Genomic DNA, 15,219 nt, shown 5'->3' with positions numbered 1-15,219 from the left:
TGATGTTACATAGGCCTATAGGGAAGTAAAAGCCAAGATGGGATGGCAGAAAAATGTTCCTAAGTTGAAGATTATAAAATAAGACAGAATACCTCCTTCAAATTGCACAAAAAAATAACAGAGAATCTGAACATTAGAAAAGGCAATTCAGTCTTAGTAGATCATAATGGGAGTCTTGCAACCTATACTAAAGAAAAATTGATGATTTGGGAATGTTATTTTCACGACCTTTCTGACGATAAGAGACCAGATCAGCACGATTCGATAGCTGATGATGTTAATGATGATCCTGCAATGTTGGGTGGATGATGGTCAGCTCTACGCCCGAACTCCCACAGTCATCTCTTGTTTGTTCTCATGCGTCACGCCCCGACCACTAATGCGGTTTATTCTTCCTTTTAATAAGCTTAAGGATAGCTCGGTGAACTAGCCAGCCAATCGTGTGGAACTACGTCTTGTTTCCATGCGACTTTCATCTCCGTTTGTGAAAGAAAAGGGAATAAATAAGTTGGATCTCTACATGTACAAGACTACGGTGTCCGTAACGTTTGTTTTTGAGTCCTTTCTGTTCCAAATGTGGGATTCTTTGACTTCATAACACAACTAGGAAAGCGTGTGATGAGATGGCGTGAACATGTTGATTAATTGTGAACTATTCAAGTGTGCAGAAAGTTTGATCCATTTTTACATTGTAATTATATTCTCTTCTGCAATGAACTGTACCTTACGCTGGGTTAAGCTCGTTTTCCACTTCCCGGCAATAAACTCCTGTCCTCGCCCCGAGCTGGTGCACCCTCCTGCACAGGAGAAAGTAAGTCGTGAGGAAAGCAATGGTAAACTACATCACTCCTCATCTTGCCTCATGTTGGCGCTGTCATCGCTTGTAGCGGTTTCCCTGCGACCACATAGCCTTTAGCGGTGCTATTTGAGGATCCAGCCAGCCTTCGTGCTAATGACCTGACTGACAGACAGACCAGCCCTTCTGCCATTCTTAAATCTCTGGCAGTACCGCGAATCGAACGCGGACCTCCGAGACGGCAGCAATTTAGTGCTAACCGTTACGCTACCGAGGCGGATCGAACACATTTGTGTGTTGTTTGCTGCTAGAAACTCCTTTGGTATAATTACTCTTGGAATTTGTCATAACGTATTAGGCCTGTCCTTTAGAATGTTGCGGTTCGATATTATTACTAAGAATTTCTTGTGGCACTCTCTCTTCCTCTGTGAAACCCCATGGCGCAACAGCACCGAAGGACCATGGCCTACCAAGCGACCGCTGCCCAGTCCGAAGACCTGCAGGTTATGAGGTGTCATGTGGACAACACGACGAATCCTCTCAGCCGTTATTCTTGGCTTTCTAGACCGTGATCGCTATCTCACCCTCAGATAGCTCCTCAAACTGAGTGAACCTCGAACCAGCCCTCAGATCCTGGCCGGGAATCGAACCCGGGCCTGCAGGCACCCTACCCCTACACCGCGGGACCGACGTCTTTCTCACTACTTAATCTGTATCCCTCTCCTTTGTTTTTGACAAGAGGTTAAACTAAGCGAACTTGGACCTTCTTGATTTTTTTAGCATTGCGTGTTTTTAGTCATCCTGGAAAAGAAAGTCGAACCTCATTTGTGTGAGACTCTTCATCACGCCCTGTGTGTCTGCAGTTTGTTTAACCTTTCCCACTCACTATGGACGTAGTGTTTGTCGAGTTAGGTATTTAAAAAAAAATGAAATTTGGATTCCGCTGGTCGCGCATTACTGTTATAAGCCATGCCTCTTGTTATTATGCATCTTTGCTGTTACCGCAATATTATAGTTATGTTACCTCAAAGGATCTGAAAATACACCAATACCAGGTATATTCTCTTTTTTACTTATAATATCTAATTATTTACCTTCATCCTGTGTGTCTTGTCTCCTTTCTGCGCAAGAACCCCCGCCCCACCGCCACCGCCTTGGCGTGAATCTGTATTCGCTCGCCTTTGTTTGTTATTACCTGAACTAGGCCCCGTATCTTCGTGCGTTTCCCTTCCATGCAGTCTGTTCAATGTCGTCTTCTTACCAGGGATGTATCATATATTCCTCCAGTTAAGTCAAATGAATGTGTTTTGACTAGCGTATAGCCTGTGACATGACACTACAACGGGAAAGGTACAGCCAACATTACAGAGGATTGGCTGAGATCTGCGAACGCCAAATGTGAAGACTACTCATGTGCCATTTGCCGAAAGAATTCCTCAAAATAATTCATGCGAAGACTTATACAAAATATGAGGAAACTATATGAGATGCCTTGCTTTGCAGATGATTGAGATTCTCTAAGAGACAGGTCTTGATAGCAGAGATATTCGAATCATACTCAGTGTTCACCAGAACCAAAAGGCCAGTGTCAGAATGGAAGGCCAGACCTCCGGTTATGGAGTTCGCCAGGGTGTATTTTATTCCCTCTCCTGTTCAACGTCTGCTCTGAAATGATACGTATGTTTGCTAGTGACTTTTTCGTCCTGGCATTTTAGGTCTTAGGAAAGGGCTAGGAGTTGGAAGGAAGCGGCCATGGACTTAATTAGGGTACAGCCCGAGCAATTGCCTGGTGTGAAAATGGGAAACCACGGAAAACCATCTTCAGAGCTGCCGACAGTGGGATTCGAACCCACTATCTCCCGGATGCAAACTCACAGCTGCGCGCCCTAACCGCACGGCAAACTCTCCCGGTAACGCATGTGTGAAGCACGGGAAATATCATCAATAATACGCATCCGAGCGGATCAATCAATCAATCAATCAATCAATCAATCAATCAATACTGATCTGCATTTAGGGTAGTCGCCCAGATGGCAGATTCCCTATCTGTTGTTTTCCTAGCCTTTTCTTAAATGATCGCAAAGAAATTGGAAAATTATTGAACATCTTCCTTGGTAAGTTATTCCAATCCCTAACTCCCCTTCCTATAAACGAATATTTGCCCCAATTTTTTCCTCTTGAATTCCAACTTTATCTTCATATTGTAATCTTTCCTACTGTTAAAGACACCATCCAAACTTATTCGTCTACTGATGTCCTCCCACGCCATCTCTCCACTGACAGCTCGGAACACGTATATGCAGATATCCCTACAGGCATCGTCTGCAACAACAAAGGCTTGAAAACGTTTAAGAAGAGCGTTCAGCTGTCACTGGAGAGGCTTGAGGAGTGAGGTAGTGTCCCCTTGCTTTCCTCGACGAGCCAGAAGTTGCTATTACATATCAGTCTGTTCACACCATTGAGTGACTGGCTGCGCACATACAAAGCCAAGGATGGAACTGACAGGAACAACCCTAGCAGGCAACTATTGCTGTAATGTAATGTCACATGGAAATGCTTTGCATCTCGTTGACTGGAAACATCTGGTATAACCCGGTGTTTGAAAGGATGCATTTCTCCTCGTAGATTTGAATACCTCGGTTATATGATGAAGACAGAGTTGATCCCCGCATATCGTTTCTACGGCAAAAACACTCATTTACTTCTGGAAATTGGCGAATCGAAAGTTTCAAAGCCGGAATGAGCGATAGACGAAGTCACTTCAAGAAGAGGAACAATCTGTATAAGACTTTGGATCTGAAACACGGATGTTGACAAAGGGTTAAATGACAGGAAAATAATAACAAACATGTTTGAATCGAAGTATGAAAATGGAATTTAGAGTGCATTACATAACTGTGAAATGGAACAATTATTCAAAGAACGTGACATGGCTTCGAAGATCCAGAACACGCTGTTAGAACGGAAGAGAATGCCTCATTCAAGAAGCAGAAAAGAGGGAAAGCCTAAACTTCGCTGGGTATCTTATGATGGTTCTTTGACTGACAAAATAGAACAGACCGGGCGTCCGTACTTTGGTATCCCTGTTCTTTCCACGTCAGATTGTATTACAACTGCAATGATTACATTCTAGAATGACTTTAGTTCACATTATTCTTAGCATTCTCACCAGTCCCTCCAGAAACGTTGATTGCCTCATTTAATTTACCAGGAATTGATTCACCACTAGCCTATGAAGGTGAAAATGTTTAATATTTGAACAAGAAAACAAACCCGGACTTTAAATTATTATCTCAATATAAAAACCAGAGAGGGAAATAAAACTGGGTGTAAAAATATATATCGGATACCATGATTCGTTACCAGGGGTAGACCTGCGGATAAATAGATCGTGGTATTTTTATAGCAAAGGTAATGATATAAACTTCAAAATGAAAAGTAAACATCCAACAGAATTGCTTTTTGATTCCAATAGTCCAGGCACGAAGGAGCTTTATCAAAAAACTAGAGCAGTTGAGCTAACAGGCCGGGGTCACAGGGTAGCTCCGTGCACTGTGCACTACTGAACAGAGGTATGTTTTGAAAGCATCGCATTGTTTTTGTGTTTTACCTTCAAGTTCTAATTCTAAATGAAAGTGTTATCTTATTTTGTTGATGATGGTGGCACACTTCCACCCTCCGACCGTTCATTGCCAGTTGATGGTACAGTTATTATAGGCCCGGGGACCAATAGCTTACAAGTATATAGCATGTATGCCATCATAATAATGTATTAAACATAATTCGGATCATATTCACGACGAATTTAGTGGTTCTATTAATATTGAGTGTTCGTGTAGATCTCGTAGAGAACGCAGCTTTTTAAAAGCCTCTCCGCTCATCGTCTATGTGGAGCTCGCTTGTGCTTGAGGCTACATATTTAATTGAATCCTACGGCGGATTTTAATTCATTACATGGTCGATAGAGGCGCACACCTCCGTAGCCGAGTAACGTTCCCCCACAATAAATCGCAACACGCTCATATTTTCGATTATTGCTGTCACCATCATAACAATTGTCAGTCCCATCCCATGACAATGACAGGCTATTGTATTTCAAACTTAGAAACAATGTTTCCCTTTCTCCTCAGGCACCAAGCGAGTTGGCCGTGCGGTTAGGGGCGTTGAACCCCACTGTCGGCAGCCGTGAAGACGGTTTTGCGTGGTTTCCCATTTTCACACCAAGCAAATGCTGGGGCTGTACCTTAATTAAGTCCACGGTCACTTCCTTATCACCCCTAGCCCTTTCCTATCCCATCGTCACCATGAGACTTATCTCTGTCGGCGCGACGTAAAGCCAAAATCGCAAAAATAATTTTAAAAATTAGTCTAGACGAAGGCGGCCGGCGTAGAGCGGAACAGACTGTCCAGCAGAAGTATATTCCGGTTTGTGGAGCGGCAAATACTCTTCTCTTCAGCGTACGGTAGCCGAGCTCCTTGTTACTGCCGAGCTTACGAACAGCTCTTCTTGTGGAATATCTCACTGAACTGTTGGCTACCAAGGTTCGAGACTGACCCATAAGATTCGCCGCTCCCTCCGTGCATCAGTGCTGGACGTTCGAAGGTTCAAACCCGCCATGTTCACCGATCAAAACAAACTCAGCTATAGGTCCGCTTCATTGTCATCTCGCAGAGAGGAGCGGAACGGCCAGGCAGCCTAAATAGCGTCCTGCCCACGGTCTCTCAGGCCGTGCAATTACATAGACTGTACTCTACCATATGCCCTTATAATAATAATAATAATAATAATAATAATAATAATAATAATAATAATAATAATAATAATAATAATAATAATAATAATAATTTTACCTCCCACTAAGTAGGCCCTACCATTATGGTTTTAATAGATCCAGAGGTGCTGGAATTTGGACTTGCAAGAATTTTTTTACCAGTGGGCATACCAATGGTCTGAGACGGAACCGCAGCCGTCAACTTGGACTGTTACTCCACGCGACTACAAGAATGATCTATTATTTCATGTGCATGGAAACAAAAATAATTAATCTATTAAGTTAATCCTAGCAATCGATTTTGATATTTCTGACTTTAAAAATATTTGCTTCACATCACACTGACACAATCCGGTCTTATGGCGAAGACGGGATAGGAAAGGACTAGGAGTGGGAAGGAAACGGCCGTGGCCTTGATTAAGGTACAGCCCCAGCATTTGCTTGGTGTATAAATGCGATACCACGGAAAACCATCTTCAGGACCCCAATGTTACAAATCATAGTAAATTACTTTTAGTGACGTTAAATGAATAAGAATATGTTTCCAATTATTTTCTTGTCTCTTATAATTTTGTTAGAAAGAAGGCTGGAGCTGGCAATGAGGACAGTCCAGGTCCTGCCTGTTTATCGAACACACCGTAAAGAAGTTCAACGCCATTCGTTCTGGAGTAGTCGCCTACTCGCATCTGCAGTTTCTGACTTACAAAAGAAAATCAGTATGAATTAGCAGACATTCTGAGCTATCAGCTCGAGAAGAAGAAGGCTCCGCTATCTTGGAAGTATTATCACGTCAGATGAGGTTGTGTGGAGCATGCTCGTACAAGGCGACACTTTACGGCATAGTGAGAGAGAGAAGTAAACAAGTTTGCCATTGCCTTCTTCGCTGGGCCAGAAAGTGCTATTGCAGGACGAGCAGTGTGGCTCTCCCCTGTACCTATCCAGAAGTAACAGAGGATTGCCTTAGTTGTACTTCCTCTTAAAACAATAATCACCACCATCACCACCAGAAGTAATAGCAGACGGTTTTTCTTAAATGAAAGCCATATAGGTAGAGACTCAAGAATAATGTTCTATGAAAAGATAAAATTTGACTTCAATTGTAAGCAGGAATCATTGAAATAACCAAAGATACTATATACTTAGTGAGTTTACTTTAAAGCGGATTATTTATGTTCGAACATGCACTCACACATCCCTAGGACTAGCCTAGGCCTATATCCTTATCGAGGCGTGGTAGTTCTTGTTTTTGTTCCAGCACAAATGTTTCTTTATTTGTTATTCCGATTATTATTGATTTCCTGGTCTGTTTTTCTTTAATTGTTCGCACTTAAAAGCTTCACTCTTAGATATGATAATAAGCCATCCTGTTTACAACATCCGTAGTTGCTGGCTGCCATCTTCAAGTGGCCATCAGTCAACAATCCTATTTTTACCGGCAATAATAATCCGGCACAATCTACAACAAATAATGCCTTTCCCAAAACACCAAGATACGTCACTATGAAACAGTTCTGAAGGACTCCTTGAAGAACTAGAGAAAAAAGATCGCAAAACTGTGAGACGAATCTTGGGATCAAAGTACAGAAATAGAATCCATCAAAAGAGATCCAACGAGGAAGTCTACAGCAAAATATAGAAAATTACCGACACAATCCGAAAAAGACGGGCACGATTTTACGGTCATCTAAAAAGAATGGCGGAAGAAAATTAGGTAAAGAGATCTTTTACTTTCTTTATTCAAACCCCATGACCACAATTCCCTGATTTAGAAATACCAAAGAAGACCTGAAAATGCTAGATATGTCAGCTGAAGACGCCCTTAACAGAGATCGCTTCCGCAAGAAAATATTGACGAACGGGCTAAACCGAGACGAGCAACCGAAGAGAAGACACGGTGCCCCTTGGACAGAGGAGCGTAAGCAGGCCCACTCACAAAGAATGAGGGAAATTTGGGCTCTAAAGAAAGTCAAGTTCAGTGTCAAATGCAACAAGACTTAACGTGGTCCGATGGCCCTAGCGAATTATATAATAATAATAATAATAATAATAATAATAATAATAATAATAATAATAATAATAATAATAATAATAATAATAATAATAATAATAATAATAATAATAATAATAATAATAATAATGATAATAATAATTAAAACTGCTCCACCTGAACTTACCACTGATGTGAATAAAATTTTAAGAGTAAAGGTTTTTTCTATTTGTTTTACGTCGCACCCACACAGAAGGTCTTATGGCTATGAGTAAAGGAATTTAGGTGAATGGTCGCTGAAAATGACTATGAAAATAAATCAGTACCTTCAAAAATTCAGAAAATGGAAATTACTTTTCAGCACACAAAGAATGTTTATAAAATAAATGCTTGGCCTGGGACAGTATAAAATTCGTCAGTAGGCCTACTTATCAAACGAGAATTCTCTACTTGCTTATATCATTTTGATGCCGTACGTTTGATTTGCAAAAACTTGTGTACTGTATTCGCCGCAGTCTCGTTGTATCAGTAAGTTTAGATATTTTGAAATATATTTCCGAGTTGGGTTTGGGGCAATGTATTCCATTTTTAATTCTGGGCCCTAAGATTTTTCTCATGATTATCCTTTCTTTAATCTCTAATTGTTCCTTTAAGTTTTGCGATGTACACTGAAAAGAGCTGTTACTGTTCCTGGGTAAGTGTTTATTCTGTGTGTTGGAAAGTAATTTCCATTTTCTGAATTTTTGAAGATGCTGATGTATTTTCATAGCCATTTTCAGCAATCATTCACCTAAGTACTTACATTCCTGAATTAGGATCAGCAAATCTGCAGGACAGAAATGTAATCAGGAGAATTGTACGCACAAGGGGATTTGAGGAAGATGAGAAGGCGTTCTTGGTCGGAGGAACAGAAATACAACAATCGATGAAAATGAAGGATTACTGGGCAAGGATGATGCGTGGTGATAAGTGACCCATTCACGCATAATAATAAGTGAAGTATTTAAGTCCCACTGTCACGGTTTTCGGACACGCACCACCGGACTGAGAGAAACAGCGTGACAGACAGATTGGCCCGACGATCCTACATTAGTGGTGATCATTATTTTGCCCCACTGTTACAATGAGCAACTGGCTGGCTTTACGTCGCACCCACACAGATAGGCCTTATGGCGACAATGGCATAGGGAAGGCCTAGGAGTTGGAACGAAGCAGCCGTGGCCTTAATTAAGGTACAGCCCCAGCATTTACCTGGTGTGAAAGTGGGAAACCAAGGTAAACCATCTTCAGGGCTGCCGACAGTGGGATTCGAACCCACTATCCCACAGCCGCGCACGGCCAAATCGCCCGGTATCTGCTGATACTTCTAAAAAACACAGAGTCTCGTGCCTTCATGAACATATCAAAATATTAGGGCTTTAAACTTGTGCGTCCTTTATCGGGGAATCTTGCATAACACCTCTCACGAGTTACAACTCCGGTTATGCTCAACATTACCTCAAGAAAAATCAGTCTAGAAAAAAGAAGGAAAAACGGTACCCGAATTGCCATTCAACATGGCTGTTTGTTTTACTCATATCACATCGCTGTATTGCTATCTATTCTTAAAGCTAAGACGTCCAAACACTTTACATGGAGCCACACAACAGCGCGATGACGGTCTAGTTTTTACCAAACTCGTCGTGTGTCGCAGCGAACACTAAACTTCTATAAAGTTTTAAGTTAGTTTATTTACTTTTTAATTGAAATTAAATAGAAACTACATTTTATAAATAAATAATAAAACAGTAAAATGACTTTCACTACACAGCTAGCCTCTATACTACACGAGGCGATGAGCACTCGACTCGCCCTCTGCCCGCTTTTCATTCGCTTGAGCCTGTATAGAGTAAATATTCGACTTTCAGTTACCTGGACGAATAATTCATTATTTTACAAGATTTTTTTAAAAATACTTAAATAGCTTGCAGCCGCAATTACTGGTAGACGTACGCATAAGGTCCGCAAAATGTGAGAAAGCTATGCTACATGAACGACATAATTTGAAATTGCATCTTATTTATGAGGAGAACGGCCTGTTGTTTTACGACCTTGAAAATGAAGTCATGAACCTTCTTTCAGCACTGATGGATGCCAAATGCCGAAATCTTTCCCTACGCATTGATGAATTCAGGTAAGTCCTAACGCGCCTCAAGAGGCGGTATGTTATCAGTTCTCTGAGACACAGCCTGATCGTCCTTCTCTGCGGGTTCATTACGGAAAGTGAAGCCAAGATTAGGCTCTCTTAATTTATATTTTCTGACATCGACGTCGGTAATTAATTAATACAGTACCGAGCAACTTGGCTGTGCGGTTAGGGTCACGCAGCTGTTGGCAGATAGTCGGTTTAAACCCTACTGTCGGCAGTCCTGAACATAGTTTCCCGTGGTTTCCCATGTTCACACCAGGCAAATTCTGGGGCTGTACCTTAATTAAGGCCACGGTCGCTTCATTCCAACTCCTAGGCCTTTCCTATCCCATCGTCGCCATAAGAGCTATCTGTGTCGGTGTGACGTAAAACAAATAGCAAAAAAAAAAAGCCATTCTAGAGCCGGATCTAGAGCCCAAAGAGACCATGCGCTAAACTATTATTATTATTATTTGGCCACTTAAGACGACGGCAAACTCTTTTCAGTATTCCTCCATCGTGGTGGAATGCTGTTCTTCTCAAAAGATATTTCATCCCGTGTACCGAGGTCCTGAAGCAGTGTCTCAGATAAGTTATCCTGGCCATAGAGTTGGAGGGCCTACATTTTGCAAGTCATCACAAGATGAAGAATTCTGCGTGATATTCGAGACAGATGACCGTACAAAACAAGAGAGAGCTTTCCACATTTAGAGTAGGGAGGGCTACACATCTGTATTTGACATCAGGCGATATTCGTTCTCAGATTATTATACATACATACATACATTATCATTATAGACTGTTATGCCTTTCAGCGTTCAGTCTGCAAGCTTCTGTGAATTTACTAAACGTCGCCACAATCCTCGATTTGCAACTATTGTTGCGGCCTCATTTAGTTCTACACCTCTTATATTTAAATCGTTAGAAAACCATCGTCGCCTTGGTCTACCTCTACTTCTCTTACCCTCAGTAGCAGAGTCCATTATTCTCCTAGGCAGTGTTGCCAACATAAATATTTTCTCCGCTAAATTTTAATTGAAAATCCACTAAATTCCGCTAAATTTCGAACTGAAGCAAAATAGCATATAGCAGTGTTTTACTAAAACACTCGCCAGTTGCAGAACATAATCTTCTCCTCCGAACACTACACGCTCTGAAGCAGATGTGCTGAGTTGAAGCCACATGAAGCAGTTCTCAGCAGCAAAGACCATACAGAAATTTTAAAATCTATTTCGAAAGTTATTTTCACTTTCATTACTGTTTTTATTGTTTAAAGAATGAATGTCAAACAATTTCGCTGCACTGCCAATAGACGCACCGTCCGTATTTGACATCACTGCGAAGCTCAAGCAACTAGTCTTTTAAAGTTTAATTATGTAATTACTCTTTACGAAATATCTGACTAGTTTTTAACCTTTTCTTTCGACGTACCAAAAAGAACCCGATGTCAAAAGAAACACGTTATCAAACACGACACTACGCGGCTCATCAAGAGTACAGTAACTGAGGCTGTGGGCCAGAGCTGGTCTAGTATGCAGCATAAGTTCAATACAACAGGAATAAAAAGACTATTATGCCACACTAAGTTCTATTTTTTCTCTCCTGGTGATGAAAGGTGATATTGTTACCGCTGAAAATCGTTAAAAGAAGTTTGAAAATACGTCAAAAAATCCGTCAAATTTGGCGGAAAATCCGCTCAGTTGGTAACACTGCTTATGATTAAGATATCCTGAGTCCACCCAGCTTTCGCTCCCGTAAAACAAGGTTGGTCTGAAAACAGGCCGATGTAAAGATAGTTTCGTCTGGGAGCTGACTTCCTTCTTACAGAATGCTGTTGATCGCAACTGCGAGCTCACTGCAGCTTTACGACACCTTGATTCAATGCCTCCCAATGATCAAGATTTCCGAGTCGTATAGTGCTTCAGGTTTTTTTATTATTATTATTATTATTATTATTATTATTATTATTATTATTATTATTATATTTTACAACCTTATGTCCATCTGTGCAGCGCGATAGAACTTATTTGGTTGATGGTGATTTTTTTCTTGTCCCAAAATCTCTTCATCTGGGCACTGAAAATTTTCCTCCGGTCCTCAGTCCATAATTTATTGGTCCTGGTACTAATTTTCTCAGCAAAATGGTGGTTGTTGAATGCTTTTCTTTGAAATGGAGTCGATCTTGAGTAATTTCCTGTGGGATGCGAATTTCGTGAAGGTCTTTTTCTATTTGAATAAGCCAGTTGTTCCTGAGAGAGCAAGGCTGAGAATCCTTTTGGTGAGCCTGTCATTGTTCATTTTGAGAATGTGGCCATAGAACTTTAATGCTCCCGAGACTTCTGTTCCCTCTCAGTAGACTGCACCAAATATTTTTATCTCCTGTTTCTCTATGTCTTTAACAAGTGATCTGCCTTCCAATGATCAAGATTTCCGAGTCGTATAGTGCTTCAGGTTTTATTATTATTATTATTATTATTATTATTATTATTATTATTATTATTGGTTGACCGAGCTCGATAGCTGCAGTCGGTTAAGTGCGGCCAGTATCCAGTATTCGGGAGATAGTAGGTTCGAACCCCACTGTCGGCAGCCCTGAAAATGGTTTTCCGTGGTTTCCTATTTTCACACCAGGCAAATGCTGGGGTTGTACCTTAACTAAGGCCACGGCCGCTTCCTTCCCACTCCTAGCCCTTCCCTGTCCCATCGTCGCCATAAGACCTATCTGTGTCGGTGCGACGTAAAAGCAACTAGCAAAAAATATATATAGGCCCTATATGGAAGTTATGTCTTACAAATGTGACTTTAAAACATTGAAATATGACGCAGATGTTGTCCGAAACAAGAACAACAGCACAATCCTAACAATCTTTCGTACTTCGAATTTGACAATTTACTGTACTGCTCGTAGAATTCGATACCTTCAAATTTCATTTCATTTAAACACAAACTATTTGTAAGGAAATAAAATTCAAAATAATGAAGAACACTTGGCATGAAACATGCGAATAATACTTGCAGAATGGCTAAAATACTTAATTATAATGTAACCAAAAATAAGCATATTTACAACAAGTTAAAAGTGACTAAATGATAAAATAGTCATGTTGTCGTTTCTGTTTAATTTAACTTAAGTTTGTAACAAGAGACCAGGATATAAATTCGAACCCTGACTAACGATTCAGTGGCCTGTCGGATGGAAGTACCAGGTTGTTGGTCGTATTTACACACAGTTCCAAGACAGGTCACGAGAATAGCTCTGCGGCACGGGTGCTCGGGGTCTCCGGAAACCGCCTGCGCGTCTTCTACACCGGGTAGGAGAGTAAACTGAGCTGTGGCTGAGTCTTGGAATCCACTCACCGGCAGTCTGTGAAGAGGACGGGCCAGTTTTTATAAGTTAATTGAAATATTTCTTCTCGCAACATTTTAACATCGGATACAAGTAGTTCTTGGAGCTTAGCGCTTGACTGACCACCAGTGTTTGCTGTACATACTTGAGAGGGCGATGGAGTTTATGACTATGATATAGGATATTTCTCTAAGTTCAACCGCACTGACACTTCTGAGGTCTTTTTAAACAATTCAGCAGTTTATTAATAAAACTGTCTCGTACTTCTGAGAGAAAGTTGTACTCTAGCTTATTAGAGGAAGCAGGTGTTTTTTTAATCAGAAAAAGTGTGCGTCCCAGACTCTTCAAAATAAATAAGCTGCTTGACCTTTTTAAAACAAGGGACTTTGCTACAAAAAGAAGTTCCTCTCCATTTTCTTCCAAAATCTGGCAGTTTTCCAGGAAAAAGCATTCTCAGCACCAAAATAAAGGAGCATATTTCTTGCTCTAGCAGTTTTCTCTCGTTTTGAGGCATGCTTTATCCGAGAAAAGCCAGAAAAGCGGGCAAAGGATTTAAAATCCCGTTTTCTACTAAAATGACCAAGGAGCAAGGTGTATTGTCAACAGTTTAAAACTTACCCAGAAAGTCGGCGGAGGCGGCGCCGAAGCTAGATGCGGCGGCTGCCAGATGGAACGGATGCGGCAGCACGGTGGGTAGACGTGGGGGTGGTGGAGCCGGAGGGGCGGTAGGGCGAGGCGCCAGGATACTGTCGATGGTGAAGAGCGACGACGATGAGCTAGACGACGACGTAGACGATGAAGAGGCGGTCGCCCTAGGCGCCGTCACAGTGGGATGTTTAGGTTCGGGATTAAAACACGTGCCCAATAACATGGCGAGTTAATGTCTGTTACACTGCACACAAGTCACTATCACACTTCACACGATTAGCAGAGCCGCCATCAGCAGACAATGATGATGTTGGACAGTCGAGCGTCTTCTCGCGGGAGCCACCAAGCCGAGAATGCTGCTGCACATGTCCAATACTCTGATTGGTTTGCCAAGTGCCGACAGGCGGGGCTACAGGCTCGGCCCCCTGTCATCACATACCCCCTCCCTGAAGCTGGCGGTGACGCGCATAGCCCCACTGGGAGGGGTGAGGAGATCTACTTAACTGACTTCATCAAATCTTACAATCGAACCTACGTGCTAATCCGCCTACTTCAGCACACACTGCACTTAATATACTTCGCTTCGGTTAATACAGTCTCGACTTCGATTCCCGGTCTACCGAGCTTGCTTTCGGGACATGAGTATTGCAAGTAGCCCCGAAAATGGCTCCCTATTGTTTTTCATTTTCACAGCAGACCACTAGACTAGCCTCGTAAAACCAATAGCAAAAGAAGACTCGGCGCTTGTCCTCTACCCCACGAGAACGGGAACGGGTCTTGGTACACCACAATTAACTCACAACTTAGTTTGGAAGAATTACGGAGCTTCACGTGGTGCTCATAAGTTACCGTACCTTAGGCCGGTTTTAGCTCTTGAATTTGTTCTTTACAAGACATCGTAATTTCGAAATTTTCATGAATGAAACTCACGCATGCCATATTAATGAAAAAGCTTGTCAACAGGATTAATTCATTATTATTATTATTATTATTATTATTATTATTATTATTATTATTATTATTATTAGTCTATAGTCCGACTCGTTGGCTGAATGGTCAGCGTACTGGCCTTCGGTTCAGAGGGTTCCGGGTTCGATTCCCGGCCGGGTCGGGGATGTTAACCTTCACTGCTTAATTCCAATGGCCCGGGGGCTGGATGTATGTGGTGTCTTCATCATCATTTTATCCTCATCACGACGCGCAGGTCGCCTACGGGAGTCAAATAGAAAGACCTGCACCTGGCGAGCCGAACCCGCCCTGGGATATCCCGGCACTAAAAGCCATACATTTCATTTCATTATTATTATTATTGTTATTATTATTATTATTATTATTATTATTATTACCAATCGGGAGATGAGTTCCGGTAGCAACGCTTCTTACGGTATAATAATAATAATAATAATAATAATAATAATAATAATAATAATAATAATAATAATAATAGACTAGTAATAATAATAGTCTAATAATAATAATAATAATAATAATAATAATAATAAT

The 15,219-nt window shown here is 41.3% G+C and overlaps 1 protein-coding gene across 1 annotated transcript in view; it reads right to left on the bottom strand.

Annotated features, from left to right (window-relative positions):
* Positions 1–13,939, bottom strand: part of LOC136881149 (homeobox protein goosecoid) — a 178,957-nt gene extending 165,018 nt beyond the window's left edge. The window contains exon 1 of the mRNA XM_067153815.2: positions 13,687–13,939. Within this exon, the coding sequence (XP_067009916.1) occupies positions 13,687–13,939 (253 nt within the window). The remainder of the gene's footprint in view (positions 1–13,686) is intronic.
* Between the last annotated feature and the right edge of the window lie 1,280 nt (positions 13,940–15,219).

The sequence above is a fragment of the Anabrus simplex genome, chromosome 9 (genome assembly GCF_040414725.1).
Source record: "Anabrus simplex isolate iqAnaSimp1 chromosome 9, ASM4041472v1, whole genome shotgun sequence".
Lineage (NCBI taxonomy): Eukaryota > Metazoa > Arthropoda > Insecta > Orthoptera > Tettigoniidae > Anabrus > Anabrus simplex.
Note: the sequence above shows the minus strand (reverse complement) of the source record. Positions and strands in the feature narration are given on the sequence as shown.